The 25,603-nt window shown below is 46.4% G+C and overlaps 6 protein-coding genes across 7 annotated transcripts; 5 read left to right on the forward strand and 1 right to left on the reverse strand.

Moving 5' to 3' along the window:
• Positions 1-1,188: 1,188 nt before the first annotated feature.
• On the reverse strand, positions 1,189-6,524 carry BDCG_04527 (WD domain-containing protein; the record flags this gene model as incomplete). The annotated part of the gene is made up of 10 exons (XM_045420187.1): positions 1,189-1,309; positions 1,380-1,527; positions 1,600-2,089; positions 2,151-2,554; positions 2,626-2,720; positions 2,781-3,867; positions 4,172-4,433; positions 4,801-4,828; positions 5,562-5,592; positions 6,386-6,524. 10 exons carry the CDS (start codon positions 6,522-6,524, stop codon positions 1,189-1,191), a joined length of 2,805 nt encoding a protein of 934 aa, XP_045276342.1.
• A 798-nt stretch (positions 6,525-7,322) lies between these two features.
• BDCG_04528 (V-type proton ATPase catalytic subunit A) lies at positions 7,323-9,721 on the forward strand (the record flags this gene model as incomplete). Its single annotated transcript, XM_045420188.1, has 5 exons — positions 7,323-7,712; positions 7,796-7,880; positions 7,959-8,626; positions 8,682-9,578; positions 9,665-9,721. The coding sequence occupies 5 exons, from the start codon at positions 7,323-7,325 to the stop codon at positions 9,719-9,721; spliced, it is 2,097 nt and encodes a 698-aa protein (XP_045276343.1).
• A 1,078-nt stretch (positions 9,722-10,799) lies between these two features.
• BDCG_04529 (vacuolar protein sorting-associated protein 1) lies at positions 10,800-13,975 on the forward strand. Its single transcript, XM_045420189.1, has 8 exons — positions 10,800-11,062; positions 11,172-11,241; positions 11,324-11,418; positions 11,514-12,264; positions 12,334-12,975; positions 13,051-13,318; positions 13,415-13,499; positions 13,634-13,975. The coding sequence occupies exons 1-8, from the start codon at positions 10,887-10,889 to the stop codon at positions 13,800-13,802; spliced, it is 2,256 nt and encodes a 751-aa protein (XP_045276344.1). The 5' UTR covers positions 10,800-10,886; the 3' UTR covers positions 13,803-13,975.
• Positions 13,976-15,736: 1,761 nt separating this feature from the next.
• Positions 15,737-17,386, forward strand: BDCG_04530 (uncharacterized protein; the record flags this gene model as incomplete). The annotated part of the gene is made up of 7 exons (XM_045420190.1): positions 15,737-15,755; positions 15,827-16,074; positions 16,130-16,166; positions 16,231-16,298; positions 16,379-16,758; positions 16,830-16,897; positions 16,974-17,386. 7 exons carry the CDS (start codon positions 15,737-15,739, stop codon positions 17,384-17,386), a joined length of 1,233 nt encoding a protein of 410 aa, XP_045276345.1.
• A 2,236-nt stretch (positions 17,387-19,622) lies between these two features.
• BDCG_04531 (uncharacterized protein) lies at positions 19,623-19,987 on the forward strand (the record flags this gene model as incomplete). The annotated part of the gene is made up of 2 exons (XM_045420191.1): positions 19,623-19,766; positions 19,916-19,987. The coding sequence occupies 2 exons, from the start codon at positions 19,623-19,625 to the stop codon at positions 19,985-19,987; spliced, it is 216 nt and encodes a 71-aa protein (XP_045276346.1).
• A 678-nt stretch (positions 19,988-20,665) lies between these two features.
• Positions 20,666-25,579, forward strand: BDCG_04532. Of its 2 annotated transcripts, XM_045420192.1 has the most exons (5): positions 20,666-20,877; positions 20,933-21,245; positions 21,315-21,755; positions 21,822-24,090; positions 24,159-25,552. In XM_045420192.1, the coding sequence occupies exons 4-5, from the start codon at positions 22,309-22,311 to the stop codon at positions 24,999-25,001; spliced, it is 2,625 nt and encodes an 874-aa protein (XP_045276347.1). In that variant the 5' UTR covers positions 20,666-20,877; positions 20,933-21,245; positions 21,315-21,755; positions 21,822-22,308; the 3' UTR covers positions 25,002-25,552. The 2 variants fall into 2 exon arrangements, with proteins under 2 accessions (XP_045276347.1, XP_045280912.1); XM_045420193.1 differs by lacking the exons at positions 20,666-20,877; positions 20,933-21,245 and having other exon boundaries at positions 21,258-21,755; positions 24,159-25,579.
• The last annotated feature ends 24 nt before the right edge of the window (positions 25,580-25,603 follow it).

Consider the following 25,603-nt stretch of genomic DNA (forward strand, 5'->3'; position numbering starts at 1 on the left):
GTAGAGAGTTCAGAACGTGCCAACGAACAATAAATATAAAAAGATATGAAAATGGAAGCAGAGGCAGGTTCGCGAAATGTAGGATGGAGCTGACCAAACGTACATACATACGTGACAAAAATGCAGGAGAATCGACGGGTGCAAATTATTAAGAAGGAGAGAGAGGGGGGGGGCACAAAAACAAAAACAAAATAGTAAACCGGGAGCCAGGGTAGCCAGGGAATCAGAGAAACAAAAGATGAAAAATCCAACTAACCAATTATTAGTAAAATATAGGAAAAAAGTCACATCCTGCTCCTGTTCCCACTCCCACCTTAATCATGCACCAGTGATGCAACAGAAACTCAACCTTTGCCTGACAAGATATAAATGCCACCAAGTCAAAAGATAAAAGGCCAACGTCAAAATCTGCATCCATGAATGCCAAACTAGTGAATGAGAATGGGGAAAGAAAAAGGGTGGTATGTTGAAATCTGGGGTCGTGGAAATATGAATAAATAAAGTCATCAGGAGTTTGGAAAAATGATGAGAGACATAAAGAAAGGGATGGAATCAGGATGGAACAGGGGTGAACATGGAAATGGTATGAGAAGAAATAGAAAATGAAATGAAGAGTAAGAATGAGTATAACTATCAGATTTAGAATTTGTTAACAAAAGCAGAGGGAAGGCAAAAGGAATTTCTTATATATGTAGATAACCTCCTACTGAATGCTGTGTATATGTTTCTGGTGATCTGTGAGGGGTGGGTGATGAGCTGTGGATCAAGTGTGTCTGTGTATCTGTATGCAGGCGTGCGCTTGGACAGGATTTCATCTTCAAAATAGACTCGACTTTTTTATGTTTGTATGTTTTTGGACCCAGTTGTGGGAATTCTGTACGCCATGCATGGTAGATGTAGGGTGGATGGAGAAAAGGATAAGTAAATAATTGCAATTCATACAAAACTAGGTAGGGGGCCAATATATAGATGTCGATGAGTTTGAGGGGAATTGCCATATTGAGTTCGCCATGCAAAAGGCGGGTGGGGTGGACGGGTGTATTCTAGCATCATGGAAATGGGATGGTGTGGTCATGTATGTACGGATGATGTTGAAATTAGGCTGGATTCATGAGAGCCGGAACCACTACTTTATCCCGGACATTCAGGACGGGTTTGCAAAAGTGCATCACGATTTAACCAACTAGCTCAAAAGTTCGGAGATCGATTGAATGTAGACCGTAGCGCGCTTGTCCGTGCCGAACCGTTCGATGGCGGCATCCGTGATTTCCCAGAAACGGGTGTGCGGGTTGGCGGATCTCGTGTCCATCTAGTAGTAGAACGGCGTGGGTCAGCAGTGTTTTCATCCACATAGGGTGTGTTTTTGATATAGAACTCACATTCGAACTTTTCGGTCATCCCCTGCCGATGCGAACATTCCCGGGTCCTTTGGATTCCATGATACGGCGTTGACGCAGCCTACGCCGTGTCCCTGAAGCGTTGCAACCAGTGTGCAATTCTCCTTGTGCCAGATGTGGATCTTGGAATCTATACGATGTGATGGTTTCAGTATCGCGGAAAACAATTCGGGGCCATGGACAAAAAGATTTTCAGCCGTACCTTCACTACCACTCACGACAAAATTCTCCGCGGCGCCACCAAAACTATTTCTAATAATATATTCATCATTTCCTTGCTGCTTCTGTCCTACATACTGCCGAGCAACTTCCCTTGTTTCGATGTCTAACAACTGCATTTCACATTCGGACGTATTTAGCAACATGTATCTAGAATCTCGGCTGATATTGATGCAGGTGAGGTCAAGCTTGATAGACATGCTATATTCCTCGGCACGAGTTTCGAAGTTATAGACGTAAATCTTTTTCTCCGTGGATATGGCGATGAGTCGACGGCCGTCGGGAGATATGGAACAGTCTCGAACTCTATATTGGCCGGACCACTTGTAAAGGGATTCGCCAGCCACACTCCAATGGCAGAGTTGGGATTGGCGATCGAGAGAGCCAGTGACAAATGAGTCACCATTTGGAGCCCATGCGGCAGAGGTTACTGGTTCATTATGGTGATCGATGGTGAGGATACACCGTCCAGTCTGGAGTTTATACAGTTAGTGCCAATGACCCTGTCTGAAAGTAGAGAGGGGCTAAGCATACTTCCACATCCCATAGCCGAGCTTTGTAATCTTGAGAGCAGCTAATGAGCTTAGAATCATCAGGACTCCATGTTGCATATGCAACGGGGCCACCATGATCAGTTAGTCTATGGATGACGCTGAAAGTGGGAACATCGTATATAATCACGATGTTTTCACGGCCTGTTGTTGCTAGTTTGGTACCATCACGAGAAAATTCAAGGTACCAGACCTCGTCCGTATGTTCACTGAGTTCGAGGGATGTTCGTAGAGGGAATTGGGATCGATCGCACTGGTGATCTGAATAAAGCGAGGGGGATTCAGCCGTGTTGTGATATAGACATTGGTTGATCTGATTCTGTTTAACGTAGTCCAGTAAAACTGCTAATCTGTGATCGGGAATCATAACAGCTGGAGATATAGATCCTAGAATTAAGACAATTAGGATCAATATTAGGGTAGAAATTTTTTATTAACGTTACTCTGAAGAAACTCACTTGATAGCTCTCCCAATAGCCTCTGTCGTGATTGTAGTACTGAACCATCCCAACCCGCTTGCGCTCGTAAATTTTCTGCAGGGCACATCAATAGACTAGTATAGAAGTTAGATAAATAACATCCACTAATTAGTTTATTTCAAAGTGTCACTTACCTGGAAAGGGCATGTAGCTGTGCGATATCATGGTTTAACGGTGTCAGTTCCTGCCGGAGTACCATCAACGCCGTTGCAAGATCCCGTTGCTCTAATAATTCAAGGAATTTCTGCTGTCTGAGACAGAAGAGCATCTCATTTCTATCCGCCCCTTCTGCTAAAACGAGAGTGCCAAGATCGGTGTCGGTCCCACGGTCAATGGTATTTCCTCCACCTGCATCTGTCCCATTTCCCCCTCTATCCGGATAATATGAACCCAGCAAAATATCCTCTGCATCCGCCCACCGCCCATCAAGTACTGCTGACCGGAACGAAGCTACAGCGGGGCTCTCGAGTTCATATCCGGATTCCCGGCTTAATGTAGACGCAGCCTCGTTATATCCCAGATCATGCAAACTCTGAATCAGAATCCTCGTCACCTCCTCCCGATCATGGCCAAAGTATGTAGGTGAGATGGAAGCCGGCGACTTGCCAGAACCGTTTGCCTGGGGCTGGCCGTTAGGACTGGAATGCGAAGATCTGCCGTTAACCGAGTTGGAAACAGGGGCTTTTCGTAGTGGAGAAGAGGTCGAGCCATTCGATATGGGGGAGAACCCGTTTGTGTTTGAAGTTGAAGCTCCGCCGTCGGGACGCATGTTGCTACCAGCCAGGCGCCTGCGCTTGGGAGAAGGAGGAATGTCGTCTCTGTTGCGAACCCTACCTTGCTCTTCAAGCAACTGTCTGGGCGTACCAGGATTTCCAGACCTCGACCCGGCCCTCTCAGATTGATCAGATTGATCAGGAGGAGTTCGTTCCCGACGACGGCGGCGGTTGATTAGGCGCGATCCAAGCCCAATAGTGTCACTACGGTCGGTATGTAAACCTAAGCCTGGAAGCCTTGGGGGCAGTTCGTTGCTTTGAAGGGATAGGGAAATATTCTCGTGAGTGATCTGGGCGTTAGATGGGGTCGAGGAATGGTTTGTGACGGAACCAGTAGGAGTAGAACTAGTAGTCGTAGTAGTAGCGGTGGTAGGTACGGATTCGAGGTTTGTAGTAAGGTTCGAGGGGCCGGGGGAGGCTGAGGCGGGAGTATGTGAAGGAGATTCGTCTGCCAGATCGAAGTTTGTTATTTAGCCCCTTCAGTCTGGCTCTATACAGAACCAGCTGAATAGGCCTATATGGTGAAAGGAAGCGTAAAGCGCTTTGCAACCAGATTTGAAGCTCTGGAGCTGGCTAAACGCCACAAGCTTTTCTCAACCTATAGATTTTGTGGTGATGCTAAATTTGTTGTACCCAGTGAAACAGTATGTTGATTGGTTTGCCTTGGGTTGTTCTGGTATGAGCTCTGTCTTACGTCTGCAAAGGTGCAGCGGGCGGTTAGACGGTTGAAGTTGAGAAGAACGATAAATGACCAGAGAGAAGTAGGATGAGGTAATAGGCGTACCAGCGACTCGGAAGAACCGTGAAGGAACCCCAGGAACAACAACTGATTTGCAATCTTGAGCACGTTGGGGGGTGGAAGTGGAATTTTAGTCGATGGATGGCTGTGTAGGAGGTTGGCAAGACCAGCTGGAATATTGCTGTGCTGTCGTTGTCGTCGTGGGATGTGTTTTTGCCGATATCTGGAAAGCGAGGAACAAAGTCATGCAAGAGCGACAAGAAGTAGGTTGCTAACTGGTGGGATCAGCCTAGACTGGAGGTCCCGTCAGAAACAGCTGGACAACAGCCACTCATAAGAACCAGAGCAGGAGTCTCTGCTCGAGAGTAGTAACAGTTACAGGCTTGCAGAATGAAGATGCAGAGACGAAGTAGATGAAGCTGGGATAATTATTATTAATAGCTGGATGTCGTTTGACTGTAAGCACATGATGAGGATGTAACTGTACGGTACCATAACTGTACCTAGGTATGCTTTATAGGTTTTGTGTATTTCCTGTATTCGGAGCATGTATGTTTCATGTACTGCAATGTCTGCAGCAGAGTTTAACACTGCCAGATCACAATATCATATCAGACAGACTGACTACAAACAGCAAATTACGGAAGTACAAGGAGTGGAGGTATTATTGCTATGCAGTAGGGCCTGTCAGTGACGTAATATTACATTACACCCTCGCATCGTCGTTCAATCGTACCGTACATACGTACAACTGTATGTCATTTTTTACATTTCTCTTATTCTCTGCGTGATACTTCCGACAATATAAAATCAATAACATTAGAGATAAAGTTAAAAAAAAAGATATTTGCTGTATAGAGTATTAAAGCTCTGTTGTTTCCTTTCACAGTTACCTCTATTTGGTTTTACCATATTCCGTCCCCACGGCAGATACCAGTCACAGGATATGTCTCTTATCACCCACCCAAGCTTGAGGATCCTGTCCATATATTCTGAGCATGGAAAGAAATAAGGCATGGTCAATTTAATTTATAGTTCTGAGGGTATTTGTAACTTTTGTACCCCAGCATACCATACATGCCCCAGGGATTTGTGACTTGTTTCAAGTCTAGGCAACTTCGAAACAAACTGATGGGGCAAGGACATTGGGAGTCATTCTCTGCAATGGCTCAAGGGGCGATACTTCTAATCGTCATCCTCCCCTCAGCCCAGCACCCCAACGACTCCGCTCTCCTACTCCTCCCCTCTTGTCGTGTCACTCGGTCCGTCCCTTGACAGCCAAAGACTTGTTGTTCACGCGGGACTAGCAGTAGGGCAGGGAAGCTTGACACGGCGTGGCACTTTCCGAGGGTAGCTCCACAGCCTGGCCTCAGGTGAGTTGGTCGGTTAACACGCATACTTACGCATAGTAGTTACCTGTCCCTCGTTGTAGAACTAAAAGACTCAACGCAGTGAGATCAAGGACCAAATTCATGCTTTAGATAACTGTAAGACCTGCAGGTAAGCCCAAAACGAGAAGATAATGTGGCATATACCTGCCCAGTACTCCGTAGTGTTTCTCGTTTGATGTGGCGGCACCTGGTGATAAAAGTCCCTAGCTCCCTGTTGAATGGCTAGTTAGTTAAACCTGGCTAAAAACCTAGCGTATCTTGCCCTTATCATGTGGTCAGGGGAGAGTCTTGGGGAATTAGTTAGTGCCTGCCTCTGTGTTTCTGTATCTGTTAGGCGCTAGAACCCTTTGCAGATATCGGCGGCGCGGGGACAGTGACGATATATCACTTAGAGGGGGTTGCTTTGCACGCTTCAGTTGTGTATAAACTGCCAGCTATCTACGAATATAATAATATAGTAATATATGTGGAACTTTCCCTTCAACTTAAAGTAATGGTCTCAAAAGGAACTCTTCCGTTACCCGAAACCCATCATCGAGGCGGCTTAAATATAACTATGTAACACCGCATAGACTACCAGATTCAGAACATTGAATCCCTCTCACCCATCTCACCTTCAGCAGCATATAATTTTTCATGTACTAGATTCACCTCTGGCTGTAAATTGCCTGTCAGCATATCCTGTTGGATGATAATCCGGGGGTGAATGAAGATTAAATATCACGAGAATAAACAATGAATACATTAACCGTCCCACGGTAGTTATCTCCCACCAGTTTTCGTCGTGAGCTCGTCGTGAGCTCGTCGTTGGTGGCATTTGGCTTCAATCAACCTACCCAAACATTCATTTGGGCTGTCCGCATTCGTTAACCACAGGCAGTGGACTAGCCCCTGAGTTTGCAAATTCGATGTGCGAGTTTGACCCCTTCCAGCTTCAAGATTCATTCTCTCCTGTTCCGTTTTCACCTCAGCCATTTTTCGAATAAGACCATTTCAAGCCAGGTTAAGCTCGCAGAAGGGTTTTCCCAGGCTGACTGGGTTGAAGAGCAATCTCCTCCTGAGTCATTTGAGTACGAAACAGGCAGTTACCCGGGATTGTAAATCAACCAAACCCGCGAAACCCAGCTGTGCAGCATGTGTTAAAAGTCCCATTGGTGAAGTGGGGACCTTCAATTGTTTGATTGTCAGAGTGGTGTTCACCTGCAAGGTCTGTGACGTTGATGCTATGCTCAGTCAATACAACTTCCAGGATGCATGATGGACATGTGCAGGCAGTGCAGGAAGAAAATTTTTGTAACAAGAATCCTCACATTAAGAATTCTTTCATCTTCTCATGATAGCTCTTCCTGCCTTTTCTGAAGCAGTTTATAAGGGACGAGACGAGACAAGTACAGATGTAGGTGAACCATGTAAGATGCAGAGTAGTTAGAGCCAAGGGCTTTGAGGCTTGCTGACTAAATACGCTAGTCCCAAATAAGAACTTACCTGTTTGTTTCAGTTCCGAGATGAAAAACATTGCAATGAATATTTGAATCATTTTAAAGATTCTGTAAATTATGGATATGTCAGCCCTTTCACTTAGATTTTGATATCGAAAGGGAAAGCGGGGGACTGAAAAAGCTGCTCATAGTATACAAATAAATAACCCTGGCGGAACAATGTTAGGCTATGCTGCATGTATCATCATCAGTAACCACCCCAACGTCATTAGACCACATAGATAAGTAACTCCTCCATACACACACACCACGGGAATAAAAATCCCTGGATCATATGCTGGGCCTGGGTAGACCATCCCTGAAATCACGGCCTTCCCTCATAGAGCTCATTGTTGCCAAAGACCAAGCACACCGTCGCTTCACGCCTGTTGCTGGTGGGCTGCCAGAAGATCCACCCGTGCTCCGCGCCAACATTAGTCTTCCAAGCTCCACCCAACACCGCATACACCACCACAACCACCACCACCACCACTCCAACGGAACTGCAGCTCCCCGCTCCCCTCCCAACTCCCCTACTCCGCGCCTCGCACCTCCCACAATGCCGCCAAAGGACTCGAAGAACCCGCGGCCTGGTGCCGACGAAGGACACCATGGTTCTATTTACTCCGTCTCCGGGCCTGTCGTGGTTGCGGAGAACATGATCGGGTGCGCCATGTACGAACTGGTGAGTACCAACTATACATGTGCATTGTCCAAAGAAAATATACCGCCTAGAGTTATTTTCTAACCTCAGTATAAATATGCTAGTGTCGGGTGGGCTATGACCAGCTCGTTGGAGAAGTCATTCGAATCGACGCAGATAAAGCTACAATTCAAGTCTACGAGGAAACAGGTGAATGATGGCACCGAAACTCCCCACCAAACTCCACCTCTCAGACTCAAAACTAACTCGTTTCCTCCAACATTCCAGCCGGAGTAACCGTCGGCGATCCAGTCGTCAGAACAGGGAAACCATTGTCCGTAGAACTCGGCCCGGGATTGATGGAGACGATCTATGACGGCATCCAACGACCTCTCAAAGCCATTTCAGACGCCTCCCAAAGTATCTACATCCCCCGCGGCATCTCCATCCCAGCCCTCGACCGGAAGAAGAAATGGGACTTCAAACCAACCAACTTCAAAGTCGGGGACCACATTACCGGCGGCGATATCTGGGGTAGCGTGTGGGAGAATAGCTTGCTGAACGACCATAAGATCCTGCTACCCCCTCGCGCACGAGGGACCATCACCCGCATTGCCGGCCCGGGCAGCTATACCGTTGACGAGAAGCTCCTGGAGGTTGAGTTTGATGGCAAGAAGCAGGAGTTTGGCATGGCCCATGAGTGGCCAGTCCGTGTTCCCCGTCCGGTAAACGAGAAGCTGGCTTCCGATACCCCCTTCATTGTTGGCCAGCGCGTCCTCGATGCCCTTTTCCCTAGTGTTCAAGGTGGAACGGTGTGTATCCCCGGTGCGTTTGGCTGCGGGAAGACTGTTATCAGTCAGAGTGTCTCCAAATTCTCGAACAGTGACATCATTGTGTATGTTGGTTGCGGTGAACGTGGAAATGAGATGGCTGAAGTCTTGATGGATTTCCCAGAGGTAGGTTACTTACCCACATACCCATTTTTGGGCTCGGAACTAACTGGCAGCCCAGCTTTCAATAAACATCGACGGCCGTAAAGAGCCCATCATGAAACGCACGTGTCTGATTGCGAACACCTCCAATATGCCTGTCGCTGCCCGTGAGGCTTCCATCTACACCGGCATTACGGTTGCAGAATATTTCCGTGACCAGGGTAAAAACGTCGCAATGATGGCAGACTCCAGCTCGCGCTGGGCTGAGGCGCTCCGTGAAATCTCAGGACGATTGGGTGAGATGCCGGCTGACCAAGGCTTCCCTGCTTACCTTGGAGCCAAGCTTGCCTCATTCTACGAACGTGCCGGACTGAGTATCGCGCTTGGTAGCCCCGAGCGGAAAGGAAGTGTCAGTATTGTCGGCGCTGTCAGTCCCCCTGGTGGTGATTTCTCCGACCCGGTCACCTCCAGCACCCTTGGCATCGTCCAAGTCTTCTGGGGTCTTGATAAGAAGCTCGCGCAGCGAAAGCACTTCCCATCCATCAACACTTCCGTTTCATACAGCAAGTACACCAACGTGCTCGATAAATTCTACGCGAAGGACCATCCGGAATTCCCACGGCTCCGAGACAGAATCAAAGAACTACTCACCAACTCCGAAGACCTGGACCAGGTCGTGCAGCTCGTTGGTAAATCCGCACTCGGCGACCCAGACAAGATCACGCTGGACGTCGCCGCGCTGCTCAAGGATGACTTCTTACAACAGAACGGCTACAGCGATTACGACCAGTTCTGCCCGCTGTGGAAGACCGAGTATATGATGAAGGCGTTCATGGGATATCATGATGAGAGTCAGAAAGCCATTGCACAGGGTCAGAGCTGGGCCAAGGTTCGCGAGGCGACGGTGGAGATCCAGAATGCGTTGCGGGGGATGAAGTTTGAGTTGCCTGAGGATGAAGAGGCTGTCACCCAAAAGGTATGGTTGGACCGTGGCTTTTTCCCCCACTCTTACCCCCCGATATTACATTATTGCACATATCTAACGTTTCTTGAAAATTACAGTACGAAAAAATCCTGCAGGACATGTCTGAGAAGTTCGCGTCGGTATCTGATGTGTAGAGATATTCGGTGGTTTTAAATGTTTTATGACTGTTTACAACCATAGCTTCCTTCCCTCCTTTACATTATTTCCCTTTTGGCTTGTCTTTTTGTAAGAGTTGCACGCGCGTGTCCCTCATTTATTTAAGTTCTTTATATTTGTGTTTTCGCTGGTATGAAGGGCTTCCAAAGGGGGAGTGCCCACGGCGATACCCTCCTCAGGCTGCTATGCATTTACGTAGTCTCCAGCTTTCGTCTGTTCCTTTATTTGATTGATTGTGCTGGATGATCTAATAGATGGAAAAGTGTTTGTTGATGAGGTATACGGCTTCCAATTTTTTTCTTTAAATTTTTTTGTTAATTTCTTAAGCTTTGTTCCTTCATGTACTCCGTAAGGAGGGATGGATGGGGTTTCCGACGTGGGCTCGCCGGCGGTTTTGTATAACTGCTTGTATTAATACTTTTGGGAACAGTCTGACGAAAGAAACAGAGTATTCCGTGCTTTCTGTCCATTTCCTGGGTGAAAGCCTTCATTTCAGTTCAAAAATAGAGGTTCATTCAAATGGTTGCCTGTCACCGGCGCAATACAGAGCTTGGGATGTCAGCAATCCAACAGAATCTAGAGTATGTATCACGCTTGCATTCCCCATACACTTTTGCAGAAGCCGAGAATTTTGCAAAAAACGACCTCTCAAAACAGAATTAAAGAAAACAGTACCCCTTTCTCAAGGTCAGTATGGGGCAAGTGGGCAAGCGGGCATTTTGTGGCCGCCTCTTCTACAAAGGATATTTCCGCTCCAGCAACCATCGAGGAATATTCCGTGCATGCATCTTTCGGTTTACTCCGATGTCCTGATGGACAGCGAATTTTCTTTCCTGTAACTCTTCTTCCAACACTTTATCCATATAGTACGCGTGGTATCCAGCAAACCCCTTTTCAAAGAGAGCGCTGAGCCACACATGGTAAGACAAAAGGTTGGGAGATTGGCACCAGAATTCATGGGCTGTCCAGAATAACAATGATGTTGCAGGCTGTGATCTTATCGTTGTCGTTGAAAGAATGCAGATGCCTAATTGTTGTTTTGGTGGTGGTTAATAAAAAAGAAAAAAAAAAAAAAAAAGTGCGCGAATATATATATGCTTAGTCATCCGCTAGTAGAAGGACCAGCGAACCATCATAATCATCATGCGAGTTCATCATCCATTTCTCCATCTTCATGCCCAAACAGCTCCACACAGAAACAAAGCATTCCCTCCGTACGATAGCTGTCTTCCGCCCTACTATTCCCATACATCCCCTAGCACTGAGCTATCTTGGATGCGCCTTTCACTCGACATGTCAGCGACCCCGTCTGGTTACTCGTGGGTTCCCCCATATTGATTGTTTCCTACTCTCTTATTGTCGGCGCCTTGCTGGCCCGTACATAGATCGCTAACATTGAACGGGTGTTTTTGTTCCACCACCAAATAGCATAAACGTCAATGACCCCAGTCTTATTTCGCTGGTAAATAAGCTGCAGGATGTCTTCACGACCGTTGGAGTATGTTATCTTGCTCTAACTGCGCACCTCTTGGGGCGACACATGGGATACTGATACCGATACTGATACTGCTCCCATTTAGGTACAAAATCCCATTGATCTGCCACAAATAGTGGTTGTTGGTTCGCAGTCGAGTGGAAAAAGTTCCGTATTGGAGAATATCGTTGGAAGAGATTTGTGAGTGGCACCATTTCCAATGGTATTGCACCCGGAGAAGCCCAAACTGACCGGAGACCAACTTCGTCTTCCTCTTTTTCCTTGGTGAAAATTAGTCTCCCTAGAGGTTCTGGAATTGTCACTCGACGGCCACTTGTTCTGCAACTTATCAACAGACCAGCCTCGAAAGCACAGACGAATGGTGTTAAGGATGACAAGCTCGATACCACCGATAAGGAGGCCAACGTGGACGAGTATGGCGAATTCCTACATATCCCTGGCCAGAAATTTTACGATTTCAACAAGATCAGAGATGAGATTGTACGCGAGACGGAACAGAAGACTGGACGCAATGCGGGCATTTCGCCAGCTCCGATTAACCTGAGAATATACTCCCCTAATGTCCTGACACTTACTCTCGTCGACCTGCCGGGTTTAACCAAAGTCCCCGTCGGAGATCAACCCAAGGATATCGAGAAGCAAATAAGAGATATGGTGTTGAAGCAGATCAGCAAGCCAAATGCTATCATCCTCGCCGTCACCGCAGCGAACCAAGATCTTGCGAACTCCGACGGCCTCAAACTTGCCCGAGAGGTCGACCCGGAGGGACAACGTACCATTGGTGTGCTTACAAAGGTAGACCTTATGGATGCGGGCACGGATGTAGTAGATATTCTTGCTGGCAGAATTATTCCATTGCGCCTTGGCTATGTGCCCGTCGTCAATCGTGGACAACGGGATATTGAGAATAAAAGACCTATTTCCTATGCGTTGGAGCACGAGAAGAATTTCTTTGAGAACCACAAGGCTTATCGGAATAAGTCGACTTACTGTGGAACACCATATCTGGCAAGGAAGTTGAATTTGGTATGCTCGGATTGAAAGAATGATTATATACCCCCCGTCTCTATATAAGCTAACAATCAGTTGTTCTAGATCCTCATGATGCACATTAAACAAACCCTTCCCGATATCAAAGCCCGTATCGCAGCCTCTCTCCAGAAATACACTGCAGAACTCCATCAGCTTGGCGACTCCATGCTCGGAAACAGCTCAAACATAGTGCTTAACATAATCACAGAGTTCAGCAATGAATATCGGACAGTGCTAGATGGTAACAACCAGGAACTATCTAGCGTTGAACTCTCCGGCGGTGCGCGTATTAGCTTTGTTTTCCATGAACTCTATTCCAACGGTGTCAAGGCAGTCGATCCATTTGACCAAGTCAAGGATATCGATATTCGGACAATCCTATACAACTCGTCAGGTTCCTCGCCAGCGCTCTTCGTCGGGACAACCGCTTTTGAGCTTATTGTGAAGCAGCAAATCAAGCGGCTCGAAGATCCCAGTCTAAAATGCGTCTCTCTAGTCTACGACGAGCTAGTGCGGATCCTGAGCCAGCTCCTCAACAAGCAACCGTTCCGGAGATACCCACAACTGAAAGAGAAATTCCATAGCGTTGTCATTTCGTTCTTCAAGCAGGCGATGGACCCCACGAATAAGCTAGTTAAGGATCTTGTGGCGATGGAGTCGTGTTATATCAATACAGGCCACCCGGATTTCTTAAATGGGCATAGGGTAAATAACATATATCTCTTTTTCTCCACCTTCCTTACCCTGTCTTCTCTTATACTTACCATCCTTTCACATTAGGCAATGGCAATTGTCAACGAACGAAACGCCGCCAGTAGACCAACACAGGTTGACCCCAAGACTGGAAAACCTCTGCCTGCATCCGTAGTGCCACCACGAGCGGCAAGCCCATCTCTGGACTCCATGTCGGACACCAACAGCGGCTTCTTCGGCAGCTTTTTCGCATCAAAAAATAAGAAGAAGATGGCTGCAATGGAGCCGCCCCCACCTACACTCAAGGCCTCGGGGACATTGTCTGAGCGCGAGAATTCTGAGGTTGAGGTTATTAGTATGTTTTCCTTCCCTCCTCCTAATCCAAGCAAATTAAATATATCCCATGATTGTATGTACGTATTGTAGGTATACTAACCGTCGACACCGCCAGAACTCCTAATAAGCTCCTATTATAATATCGTCAAGAGAACTATGATCGACATGGTACCCAAGGCCGTCATGCTTAACCTCGTTCAGTACGTTTTCTTCTTCTTCTTTCTTTCTTTCATTCTTTCCCTCGACAACTCCCCCACTAAGCTTTGATTTCTCGTTTCTCGATTTTTCCTATCCATTTTCTCCTCCTTATATATATACTCACCCGCTTTTCTAGACATACCAAAGATGAAATGCAACGCGAACTCCTCGCCCAGATGTACCGGGCCGATGAGCTGGATGATCTCCTCCGTGAAAGCGAGTACACCATCCGCCGGAGAAAGGAGTGTCAGCAAATGGTGGAAAGTTTGACAAGGGCTAGTGAGATTGTCAGTCAGGTTCAGTAGAGGATAGTAGGTAGGCGTGCGGGAAGGAAGGGATGATTTCTGGTTTTTTGCTCTGCTTTGTTGATTGATACGTAGGTAGCTGTTTAGAGATTTTATGTATAGGTTCTATTTCGTTACATCATCTTTGATTGGGTTGTGTTATATTTTTACGTTGTGTTTCTTCTTATTTTTTTTTATTTTTTTTTTATTTTTATTTTTTTTTTTTTTTTTTTGCCCCCCTGTCCAAGCCTGCCATTTGTTTGCCCTTGTTCCTATCCTAGAACATTCCCTGTTGTTTTTCTTTTATTTAGATAGCCCACTTGTTGTCTGTTGTTTTTTTATTTCAATTTCATTTTCTTCTTTTCGGTTTGAGCTTTCTGTACTTCTGTCATCCTTTCCTGGTATTCATAACTTGTTGCTAATCCTTCCCACACTCTTTTCAAGACAAGTTTTTAATCTTCATCTCACAACTTATAAGAGAAATGCTGCCATTCACACTAGAAATTCATAAATTGTAACACGGAAACTGTGAAATGGGCTTTCTTATAGTAAGTGAACATCAGATGAAAGCCTTTAAACCCACTGAATCAACTAGAAACACACTCATATATTGTTAAGAGTGTATATTTCATAATGAATGTGTTTAGTGAAACAAATCTTCAGATTATATCATCTGAGATTTGAGCAGTGAGCTAGAATCTATCTGACTCTGCGGAGCGACGCGCCGGAATTGGTCTGCGCAAGTATGACCTCCGACTCCCCAGACAAAACCAGGAAATTGCTGTGGTCATAGCCACCCATACGTGAAGCCAACCTCTGCCATCGCGCATTGGGATTTCCACACGTCGAAAAATTCATTCAAGTGGTGATATTGCAAACGTAATTTACACAAAGGGGCCGACACAATTACGAAATGACTGCTGAGGGGTACGGCTGTCGTTACTGGATACGCAGCGTAAGTGCGCCTGAGGTTGAATGCACTATGGCTGCTGACTGTTCTTTCGCAGATGGTACACATCCTTCTCGATCTTACCAAGGAGGAGTATATATATCCCGGCAACTACTTTGCGAGATATGTGGGCACCTCTCCATACTCGGTAACTACCATACGACGAAGCCACGCGCGTCCATGCACTGGGTACCAGGCAAATTCCTAGGTAACCTCCTACCTTAAGTGACAGTTGAAGAAGAATGTGTAGGGCTGATAAACGTACTGGAATGATATCATGTTAGACAATGTTCTTACGGACTTTCAATATTGATTCTACTAGTTTTTGAAATGAGTTCAAAATATTACAACGTCAACATTCTCTTAACTGGGCGGAGGTACGCAACTGTCCGGGGTAAGATCACCATTAGTGCCAATCAGACTAACAAAGTCAATTTTATAGGGTAGCTGCTTGTGCTTTACCAGTGTCCCGTATTCTGCCCACACAACCCATACCTTAACCTTCTCCTGGCTGCACTCAGGTCCTTTGGTGGTCATCTCTCATAGGTGAGGTACGGAGCCTCAACATGGCGAGTCCGGAATGCCGCGCAGCGTGATGGCGTTGGCTATGAAATATCAAACTTGATGTTAAATGTCAGCATATCGGGGTTGACTAACGTACCAACCAACATGTATTTCTGTGATTGGACACCTTCCAGCAACCTGGTCTTATGGACCTTGCAAATGCAATGGTTGGGTGATCTCAGAGTGATCCATGACCTAGATGAGATGTAAAAGGTCTCCAGCTCCAGTACAATCGAACTTCAGTTCTTCGGAGATTTGCTGCCTCATGATTGGATCCCGCATTCGCTTTGCTTTGGCCAGAAAGAATTCCTTTCGACCGTGAGAACCTCTTGAGTACACGCTGGCAGCGTGAAACTTTCCACATCGTCCTTTGTTGAACTGGCCGATATATTTCGAGTTTATACCAGGCCAAGATGAACATTATGAGGGGATCTTGAAGCACATGAGTTTGTACCTTCCTAGTGAGTCCGTCATGTTCCATCTTTCGGAGAAGAGGTTTCTCTATTCTAAAACTCATAATGTTTCCATTCAGTTGGCTACCCTGGACAAAATCAGCCCCATCCTAGACGTCTTTGCTACTTGGCTGCGATTTGGCGAGATTTCTCCATGATGTCACGCCTGGGAATGTCAACACCAGGTCATCCCCATCGAGGGTGGGATTTGTGGATTGTCAGTACAACAATGGTAATTGTGGCTGGCCTCTTTGTCTGCGCTCGATTAATTGGCAGATACATACGGGGAGGATTTCAGATTGACGACTATATGATCATTGCTGCCTTGGTGGGTGATGTCTCTGTGTGCGTATTGTTTCTGGCTATATTTAACGGAATTTTAGATCAATTCTATCATGCTTTCAATCTCTGAAAACATGGGTGCGTTCCTTTCCCTTGTCCTCATATCTCTTAAAGCTTCCTCCCCAGGACTAACATGTCATAGCCGTGGCTCATGGGTACGGGAGGCATGCGTTTGATTTGACGAAGGAGGAAAAAATACTAGCTTTGAAGGTAAGGTTTCTACTTTTACGCATCCCACTTCACGCGGCTTTGGCACGACGCTAATTCTGGAAAAATAAATCGGATCGCAGTGGGCTTTTGCCGCCCAAGTGTTTTACAAAATCGTCATTACACTGGCTAAGATGTCCATACTATTCCTTTACATGCGCATATTCTATATCGAGCGGTATATGCGCTGGGCGTGTATTTCCCTCACCATCTTTATCGGAGTGCATGGAATCGCTTTTGTACTCACAACAATCTGGCAATGTGACCCCATGGCCGGCTTCTGGGACAAATCCATTCCTGGCTTTCACTGCGTGAACAACCACCAGTTCTGGTTGTCGTTTTCCGTTATCAACATCTCCACGGATGTGGTGATATTAGTTCTTCCCGTGCAAGCAGTCCTTCGCCTCAAACGCCGCTGTCGGGAAAAGTCCGGGCTAGTATTAGTTTTCTCATTGGGAGCATTGTGAGTGGTGCAATCTGGCGCCTCCGATTTTTGCTAAACGGATAAGGTCCTGATGCGTACATAATTTTCAGCATTTGCGTCACGAGCATCATCCGAGTTACCACTCTCGCTTCATCTTCCATATCAAAGGACGTGACCTGTAAGAATGCTAACTCATAATGATTTAACCACAACCCCTTTTTCTCCCATACCCTACCTCTAACCAAAGGACCCAGGGGCCGCCATTCCCGCCACAATCTGGAGCGTTATCGAATGTAACACGGGTATAATATGTGCCTGTCTCCCCATGATCCGCCAACCGCTCTCCATCATTTTCCCTTTTCTCACTGCCAGCTCCTCCAACAACGGCTCCGCAGCTCGTGACCTCCCGTTTCCTTCCCAGGGGGCGAATATGAAAGGCCTCAGTCACGCAACACACTCAACCCATTCAGCAAATTTCACGTCCAGCTGGATAGAGATAGATATGACAGACGACAACTTCCAAAACAAGCCGTCCCCGACCGACGAAGCCAACGGGAACGAGCAGGTCCCATCTAACAATAGCAAAGAAGAGATGATATCGGTAGATGTTCGGGAGGACCGAAATGGTAATGCTCAGCAGCCTGAGAGGCCTGGTTCTCAACGATGATATGTGACGAATAGCATATTTCTTTATTTCTAGGGCATTTGGTGTGCGGCTTTAGGGAGTTCTCATTTTTATTTGGGGGGGCAATTTGTCATTTTGCGTAACATATTTATACGCATATTTTGTGGTGGAATCCTGCAAGGGTTGTTTTTGCGACTGGATATGGCTTCCTTGCGCGCGATATGGGGAATTCGGTCTTCTCTCCGTCTTCAATATTAATCTAGCGTGGTATTTTAGAGGTCCCTGCTGGCACATGGGACTCTAGGACAGATCCCGAAGAAAACGAGCGAAATACTCAGCCCTTTCTTTTTCCGTTTCTTGGTGCAGCCGCTTTCGTCGCTCATCATTTTGTCTGTTTTCTCGCATTATACCGCCAGCTCAAGTCTTTGTGAGTATTCTGTGGCAGCTGTTTTCGTCGACGATATTTGCAGCATGTATGTTATGGGAGATATCCTTTCTTATATGCAAGATCATGTACGTCGGAAAAAGGATTACCTGATTGCGGGGTTTTAGGGGGCTCTCCTGCAGCCAGAAGGTCACCCGCAGATATGCAGCGGTATGTACTGTAGACACAATGTCTAGGGTGCAAGGTTAGAGTGATCTTCCTCACAATGGCCTGACCTGACCACCACTGCATTTCCAGTGCTACACAGCCTCCACTCTGATTGTTCTCATACCTACACATACATCAACACCTTCACTTCATGTGATTGGGTCAGAATGCAGAATATCATCTTGGTGCAGTGGACAGTCTGGGACAACAAGCAAGGTATCGCTGTACGTATATTCACATTAACAAAAACCCCAAGAAGAGCAGGGATGGAATCTGAAATAAGCTCTTTTGCGAATGCATATTTGGCCTCTGCGCGCCTGGTATCCACATCCCTCCTTTAATTTTCTTGAGAAGTAGATGTTACTTGGTGTTACCATCCAAGCAACTAACTTTACCTGTTGATTGAAGGAAACATTATGCAGACATTCATACACTACACATGGTAGAGATGCTTTGTTATGAATGTTTCAGCGGGGAAGCATTAAGCATCAAGTATGTTATCCTGCATTCAATCAATATCTACTGATCAATCCCTAGCTTAACTATATATTATAGCCTCCACTCCCCTCCCTCACACCCACGTTGGACGCGTCGTGCGACTTGTGCGGGTGTGACGCCCCTGAAGCACAAATGCACGTTGTCATTGCCATTCCCCGGCAAAATACGATATTTGGTCCTCGGGCCTCTTTGTGATGAACCATCATTCAAGTTTCGCGTTAACTTAAAAAAGGGGTGGCTATAAAATGCGCCTGGACACTAATGTATGTACCAACGCCACCAACTGTTGGTTGAAGTGAATAATAATAACTAACAAGTCGGCGACGGTTAAGATCATTTGATATAGCCCCCGTCGTCCATGTGGAATTCTTCAGTTAGTTAGTTAAACTTGGAATGAAAAAAAAAAACGGTTCAACCCCCAACAAGAGTGCTAGTTACTGCATATTAGTTACTGCATATTTTAACTGTTCAAAATGGAATTTTCTGGGACTTTAGTGTATAAAATAATAATGTATGTACATACATACATACATACATTGCCAAAAAAGAGTTGATTAAAAATGGATAAAGGATCGTCTGGTGTAAGCTCTTCCCAAATTGCTTGCTACATGGTCAATCCATGGACAGATGTATGTTTCTATATGTGTCATGTCATGGGATATGATCAGCTTCTTTTCTTTTCAGGCCCTGGAATCACAAGCACTATACGGAGTAGTTAGTTACATTATAACGAGTAGTTAAAAGAAAAACAAAAGGGAACTGGTTACTGTTAAGCCAACTTGCATAACAACTGTGACAACCATTAACCGGGCGGCGATCCAACCGTTAAAAAACCGTGGAACCTGAGCTGTCGAGGAAACACTGCCTAGTAAAGAATCATCAAAGACCAGGAACCTCCTGGACCAGCATTTAAAATCTCTCCTGTTTTCCTGCAAACAGTACTCCGTAGATATATAAATAATGATGATTCTCCCCGGTTTTCAACAGTCCTTGGCCCGGTTCAAATACTTGGTCTCAAAAAACGGATCATCCTTTCTCCCCCCAATCCTGCAAGAGGGAAAAACATAAAATAGAGAGCAAAGGAGCAAAGCCGGACAAATATTCCATATCCATTCCCCTCGCTCTTACTCCGACCCTATTCCATTCCTTCTTATCCAGAGATAGATTTTATAAAAAAAAATACGAACGATGAAAATTTCCATCGCTCTCCTCCTTGCGGCCGTTACCATCGTCATGGCTCTCGGGGACGGCGAACCATGCATTACCGAGGGCGCTCCCTGCGGTTACTACGACAAGTGTTGCCCGGGGCTTACGTGCCATGATTGGTATGAGGTAAGTGATATCAGCTCGCTGTTGTTTCGTTGTTTCTTCCCTTGATTATTTTTTGGAATGAAAATATAGATATATATAGAGAGAGAGAGAGCGAGATAGAGTTAAAGTCAAATCAAATCGCTAACAATCGTAAACTCTAACTACTACAGGAGGGGATCGGCAAGTGCGAGCGAGTAATTCTAAACAAACTCGAAGCAGATCGCGGCGGCGACAAGATGTGACAGTCAGGACGGGAGCTTCGTTTTTCCTCAAGTTAATGATCTTTGTCCATGCGCCCTTATTTGGGTTTTGATTTTTTGATTCTGTTACGCGCCCCTGTGGGGACTGATACACACACAATTGAGGGCCTCGAGATTGGGATTGGAATGGGAAATGAATGGGAAATGAATGGGAAATGAATGGGAAATGAATGGGAAATGAAAACACAAACATCCAACTTTAAGAAGCATGATGCGAATACACATTCTATGAAATTTGCAATGAGAGGGGGGCCACTGGGAGAACAGAAGGGCTCTGATTGTTCCAAAGGGAAAATGTATACCAGTCTTCTATAATTTTTAATTTCCAATGTATCTCTCGTGTTAACTTATTTCCTTTGTCTGCCTTCCGGCTAGTTTCTTATTAGAGGGGCAGAGAGGCATGAGATTTTGCGACCGGTAATCGCTATAGTGCATGCCTCGATATCCTAGGTAGCTGAACGCATATAATAATAAATGCGCCAGGTGTTTTACTATGAGGTGTTTTAGTGCAGTTTTGAGTAACACAGCAATACTTTCGCGCGACATACTATGCGTAACACATTTGCAGAAATCTCTATAAATGCTTTGTGTAGTAAGTGGTGGTTATAGGTTGAAGTCACGCCTTTTCTTAGAGTAGATCCCTTTTAGTAGAGTTGATTGTTTTCATATACCTGTATCATAATGATCTGTATATCGCCGGTGCTTGAAGATGAGAGAGACTTTACTTCCTTCTATTGCTTCTTCATTGACTCTTCAACTTCAGAACAGTGGAGCCGTGTCCCTCTTACGCGATTCATTTTTCTCGACTCAGATAAATTGACAAAAAGGAATCCTCTCCAGCTCTTTTCCTTCCTGGATACTTACATGCTGCTGTATGAATGAAATCCCCTGGTTTATAAAGTAGAAGCCTATACTCATGGATCACAGTCAATTTACGGCCCGTCCAGAGCCCTTTGCTGAAATGATATAGCGTCCTATCAGGATCAGAAATCGGGGCATGAGTTTGAAGAATAATTCCTCTAACAGAGGAGACACCTCATTTATCGACATAGTGGTTGAAGATAGCACCTCATGTTCCCTGTCAATATGCTGCTCATTCTGTCCTGAAAAGGACTTCCCCCCCCCCCGAAATTGTCAAGATCGCCTCAAGCTAACATGGCCAGACACTGATCTTCCATTAGCTTAAAAAAGTTCCCCTGCAGAGATGGCATTTGCCCAACAAACAACCTCCAATCAAAAGGTTGAGAATTCCCCGAAATCACCACTCCCAGGACTCCACTCCGAACCTGCTAATAATAGCCTGAGATAGCCCACAGAATTCTCGCCCGCCCTGAGATGCCGTCATTCAAGTGTCATCGTCATCTGTTCCAAGTCTCGCCCTGGAGATTCGCCTGGATGAGCGACCAGCTGTATCTTTAGCTACTGAATCCCCCCGACCACCTCCTTAGGGGGCTCTGGTTGTTGAAACTGCTTGTGCACTGTGGAAGAAAAAGCTGGACCAGACGGTTGATATTGTGAAAACCTGCGTGCAACGAGGGCAAGCGATTGTCTCTCAGGATCACAAATTACACGAGAAAGACGGTGTGCTCGCAAAGAGTAAAGACGTCTAAAGATGAATAAAGCGTTGGAGGAGTAAACAGTGGCCTCCTAAGCACAGTACCAAAGCATTATCCATACGGAAAGCAGGCTCGTTATGGCACCTCGCCACATCGCGGCTGAGCCGCCAGGGAGTGTAAATCTTATTGCCACGGTAAAACTTATCGTTCCGCCACATCCCTTCCTTGCTATGGTAGAGATGATTAATGAGGCTTGGCAGATTGAAGCATGTGGCCACTCACTTCCGCTCTTCCAGCCACCAGCCACCAGCTGCCAACGTCCAGTCTCAACTTCCCTCGATTCCTCGTTCTCTCTCCATCCTCTTGGCAACTCTCCGTATACTCAGCATCAATTCTTCTCTATCAACCTACTAGCAATTAACAATTGCCTGAGGGGCCTCTTGCGTTCACGATACACTTCCGTAATGTCTTTTTTTCCATGCGCTCGAGTTGACGTGCTTGCTGGCTTGGGCACGAAGGTCTCCATTACGACGCCTGTGGGATAGTATACAACTGCATTCTGTGATCTGCTAACTGCTATCTCCAGTTAGCTGATCTGCGGATACGACTTTTTGGTTTGTCTGGCCCTTTTCCGTGGGAGCCTGTTTCCAGATCGCGGATTATAGCTACTGTCTCCCCAGCAGAGTTTGTTGCTTTACGTGAATCCCAGCAGTCCGGCTCTCCCCGTGATTCCATCTTCAAAGCACCATGACGTTCCGTTCTGGTCTTGCAAAGGTGAGGCGGGCTTATTGGAGCTTGCTTGAGGGCTTCATGGATGCCATCCAGGTTCTGGACTCAATCAGGAGCCGAATACCCGTGATTTCCAGTATCCGAATTAATTTTTTGTCCCTCCATTACGCCTACATTATCGTCTGTGCCCTCGCTTGCTCCATCGTCATCTATCCGAATGGGAACATGAGATATATCGATGCGCTGCTGTTCGGTACAGGTTCTGCCACCCAGAGTGGTCTCAACCCCATCGACCTCAATCTCCTGTTCACCTACCAACAGGTCGGGTTATGGTTCGTTTCCATGATCACCAATCCCATCGTCATTCATTCATTCGTTGTTTTTATGCGGCTCTTTTGGTTCGAAAGGCGCTTTCAACATGTCGTTCGTGAGGCCAAAACCCTGCGACGTATTAAGACAAGGCAAAGGACTATGACTCGTGACGCTTGGGGCCGGGAAGGAGTGGAGACTGGACCCAATCAAGATCGAGAAGGGGTGGGGGTGCGCGGAAAGCGGATAGTCCTTGTAAGAGATAGTGACACTGGACAAGCTCAGGGTGGTTCGGCGGTTCCTGATGTTATGAAGAAGTCAGACCCGGAATCCACCTCTGACAGTGACAAGTCACCCAAATCGACAACTGGTGGCAGATCCAGCTCTCAGATGGAGGATCAAACTGAGAGAGAAGAGCGAGGTGAACTGGCTAATACGAGTGAATCTCCTGTTGCGGATGACAATGATAGGAGTGTAGAGTTCAGAACACCTCAATATTTGAGCCCGGAGCATCATATTGCGTTCCTAGAACACCAGCGGAGACAGACAGGGGCATTGCGTATTCCAAGCCCGCGAGAGTATGACAGAGGCAGGGTCCCACAAACGGTGGACAATACAGATGGCGGAGATTTGACCCGAGCACAGACATTGCAATCGGAGCGGCCTCTTCAATCATCTCCTTTTTCGCCTTTTACTCCACCTTCCCGAGGACGCCGTATCACCATTGATGAGCCTAATGCTGTCCGGATGCGTTCGCGGACCAGAACGTTTCCTCGAACTAATTCTCGTCGTGGGCGAAGCCAAGGGGCCAGCGAACCGGATACAGATTATGCCCCATCAGAGAGAACGAGAAAGGGAACGTTGTCGAGCCTTTTTCGGTCTACATCAGCGCAAGGAGCCGACGTTGATTCTAGCCCCTATCTTAGTTGGCAACCGACAATTGGCCGGAATTCTGCGTTCGTGGACCTTACCGAGGAGCAAAGGAATGAGCTAGGGGGAATTGAATACAGGGCCCTGAAAGCTCTAGCGGTAGTGCTGATTTGTTATTTCTTCCTCTTCCATCTATTAGGCATTATATGCTTGGTACCATGGATTCTGAAAACAGAAAGATTCGGTAATGTTGTTAGAGCTGCAGGGGTAGGCCGGCCGTGGTGGGCCATTTTCACCTCTGGCTCCAGTTTCAACGACCAAGGATTCGCACTCACCCCAAACTCGATGATACCGTTCTATGATGCAGTGTTTCCTCTTCTTTTACTGACCTTCCTTATTATCATCGGAAATACTGGATTTCCTTGCATGCTGCGATTTATAATCTGGGTGCTTTCCCTCCTTGTTCCCACTGGCAGCCCTGCTTGGGAAGAACTGCGGTTTTTATTAGACCATCCGAGAAGATGCTTCACGCTTTTGTTTCCCCGGGCAGCTACGTGGTGGCTATTCGGAGTGCTTGTGATCCTTAATGGGGTAGATGTGATATTTTTTATTATCTTAGATGTAGGTCCTCTCGTGCATGAGTCCTGCCTGCCTTCTTGGCTTTCTACTTGCTAACTTAACTCTATCAGTTGAGTGACCCGGATATCACCAGGATTCCTGGTGGAATACGCTTTGTAGATGGTTTATTCCAAGCGGCCGCGACGCGGACCGCTGGTTTAGCGGTTGTCAATCTGTCCGAAATCCATCCTGCGGTTCAAGTTTCCTACATGATTATGATGTATATTTCCGTGTTCCCTATTGCCATTTCGGTCCGTCGGACAAATGTTTACGAGGAAGGCAGTCTGGGGATATATTCCTATCCTGATGAAGATGAAGAAGATGAAACGTTGGGGTCGAAGAAAATCAACTATGTGGGGGCCCATCTTCGAAGACAGCTCAGCTTCGACCTGTGGTACATCTTCCTTGGATTGTTCATCATTGCCATTGTCGAAGGCAATAGGCTGGACGACACGGGCGAGAACGGTTTCACCCTGTTCGCCGTCATGTTTGAGATCATCTCAGCCTACGGAACGGTGGGTCTGTCGCTTGGTTTCCCAAACACCAACACCTCTCTCTGCGCACAGTTCAAGCCCTTATCGAAACTCATTATTATCGCCATGGAGATTCGCGGCCGCCATCGTGGCTTGCCTTACGAACTCGACCGTGCTATCATGTTACCGTCTGAATCCCTCAACCGGAAGGAACTCCTGGACGCCAACAAACGGGTGAGGCGTAGTGGATCCGCGGCCAGCACGTTGTCAGGGGTTATTGGGCAGCAGCCACTACCAAACCCGCTACAGCAGGAGTCTGGATCTTCAAGTGCATATCAGCGAGACGGGCCTGCTAGCCCACGGTCGTTAGAGCTAACGAATCGACCCACCGGAGCGGCAAGTAATAGGCCTCCTTTAGAGACACATCATGAGGATGTTTAGCTCTGGTAATTAGCAGTGTAGGTGTTTTCTCCAGTCTTCAGGAGAGTAACCCTAATCATTTATCATCAGCACTTGATGAGACTCCATAGGTATTTCATAACTGCATTTTTTTCTTCTTGTTTGTTTGTTTTCGGCGATTTAGCGAGCGATCATTGTACGGTACTGTATTTCCCTTCTAATTGGCACTTGTAGTGTATTCGGTTTTGGGAGGTTTGTGTCTCTTTCCTTTCCGGTAGCGAACACTTATTGTGTCGTGTTAATGGGATGTATGTATGTACATGTAATGTACAGACATAGTAGGGATGGATATGGGGAATCCTTCCCATATTATTTAATATATAACTACATTATTCCCAATCCCGAGTCAAATTAATCTTCAAATTCGGAGGAAGACATGGGGAACAACGTTCCTTGTTCTCAAAATACCCCCTTCTGCCTCAAGGAGCACTCTCGCTGCTCCAAGCGATTGGAAGGTGGATTAACTTACCTTATTTATTATTCAATTCAATCATCTTCCAGGCATTCGGCATGGCAATCAAAAACTAAGTTAACAGATTAAGTTACGTACGAGAGAAAAGGCCAAGAAATCAAGAAACAACTGA

Source organism: Blastomyces dermatitidis, assembly GCF_000003525.1.
Source record: "Blastomyces dermatitidis ER-3 genomic scaffold supercont1.4, whole genome shotgun sequence".
Lineage (NCBI taxonomy): Eukaryota > Fungi > Ascomycota > Eurotiomycetes > Onygenales > Ajellomycetaceae > Blastomyces > Blastomyces dermatitidis.

Excerpts from the sequence above, each read along its gene's own strand:
- BDCG_04529 (XM_045420189.1), top strand. The coding sequence starts at position 10,887 with ATGCGAGTTCATCATCCATTTCTCCATCTTCATGCCCAAACAGCTCCA. Across the intron at positions 11,063-11,171 it reads GCGACCCCGTCTGGTTACTC|CATAAACGTCAATGACCCCA; the intron begins GTGGGTTCCCCC and ends ACCACCAAATAG. Across the intron at positions 13,500-13,633 it reads GTCATGCTTAACCTCGTTCA|ACATACCAAAGATGAAATGC; the intron begins GTACGTTTTCTT and ends CCGCTTTTCTAG.
- BDCG_04532 (XM_045420192.1), top strand. The coding sequence starts at position 22,309 with ATGACGTTCCGTTCTGGTCTTGCAAAGGTGAGGCGGGCTTATTGGAGC. Across the intron at positions 24,091-24,158 it reads TATTTTTTATTATCTTAGAT|TTGAGTGACCCGGATATCAC; the intron begins GTAGGTCCTCTC and ends TAACTCTATCAG.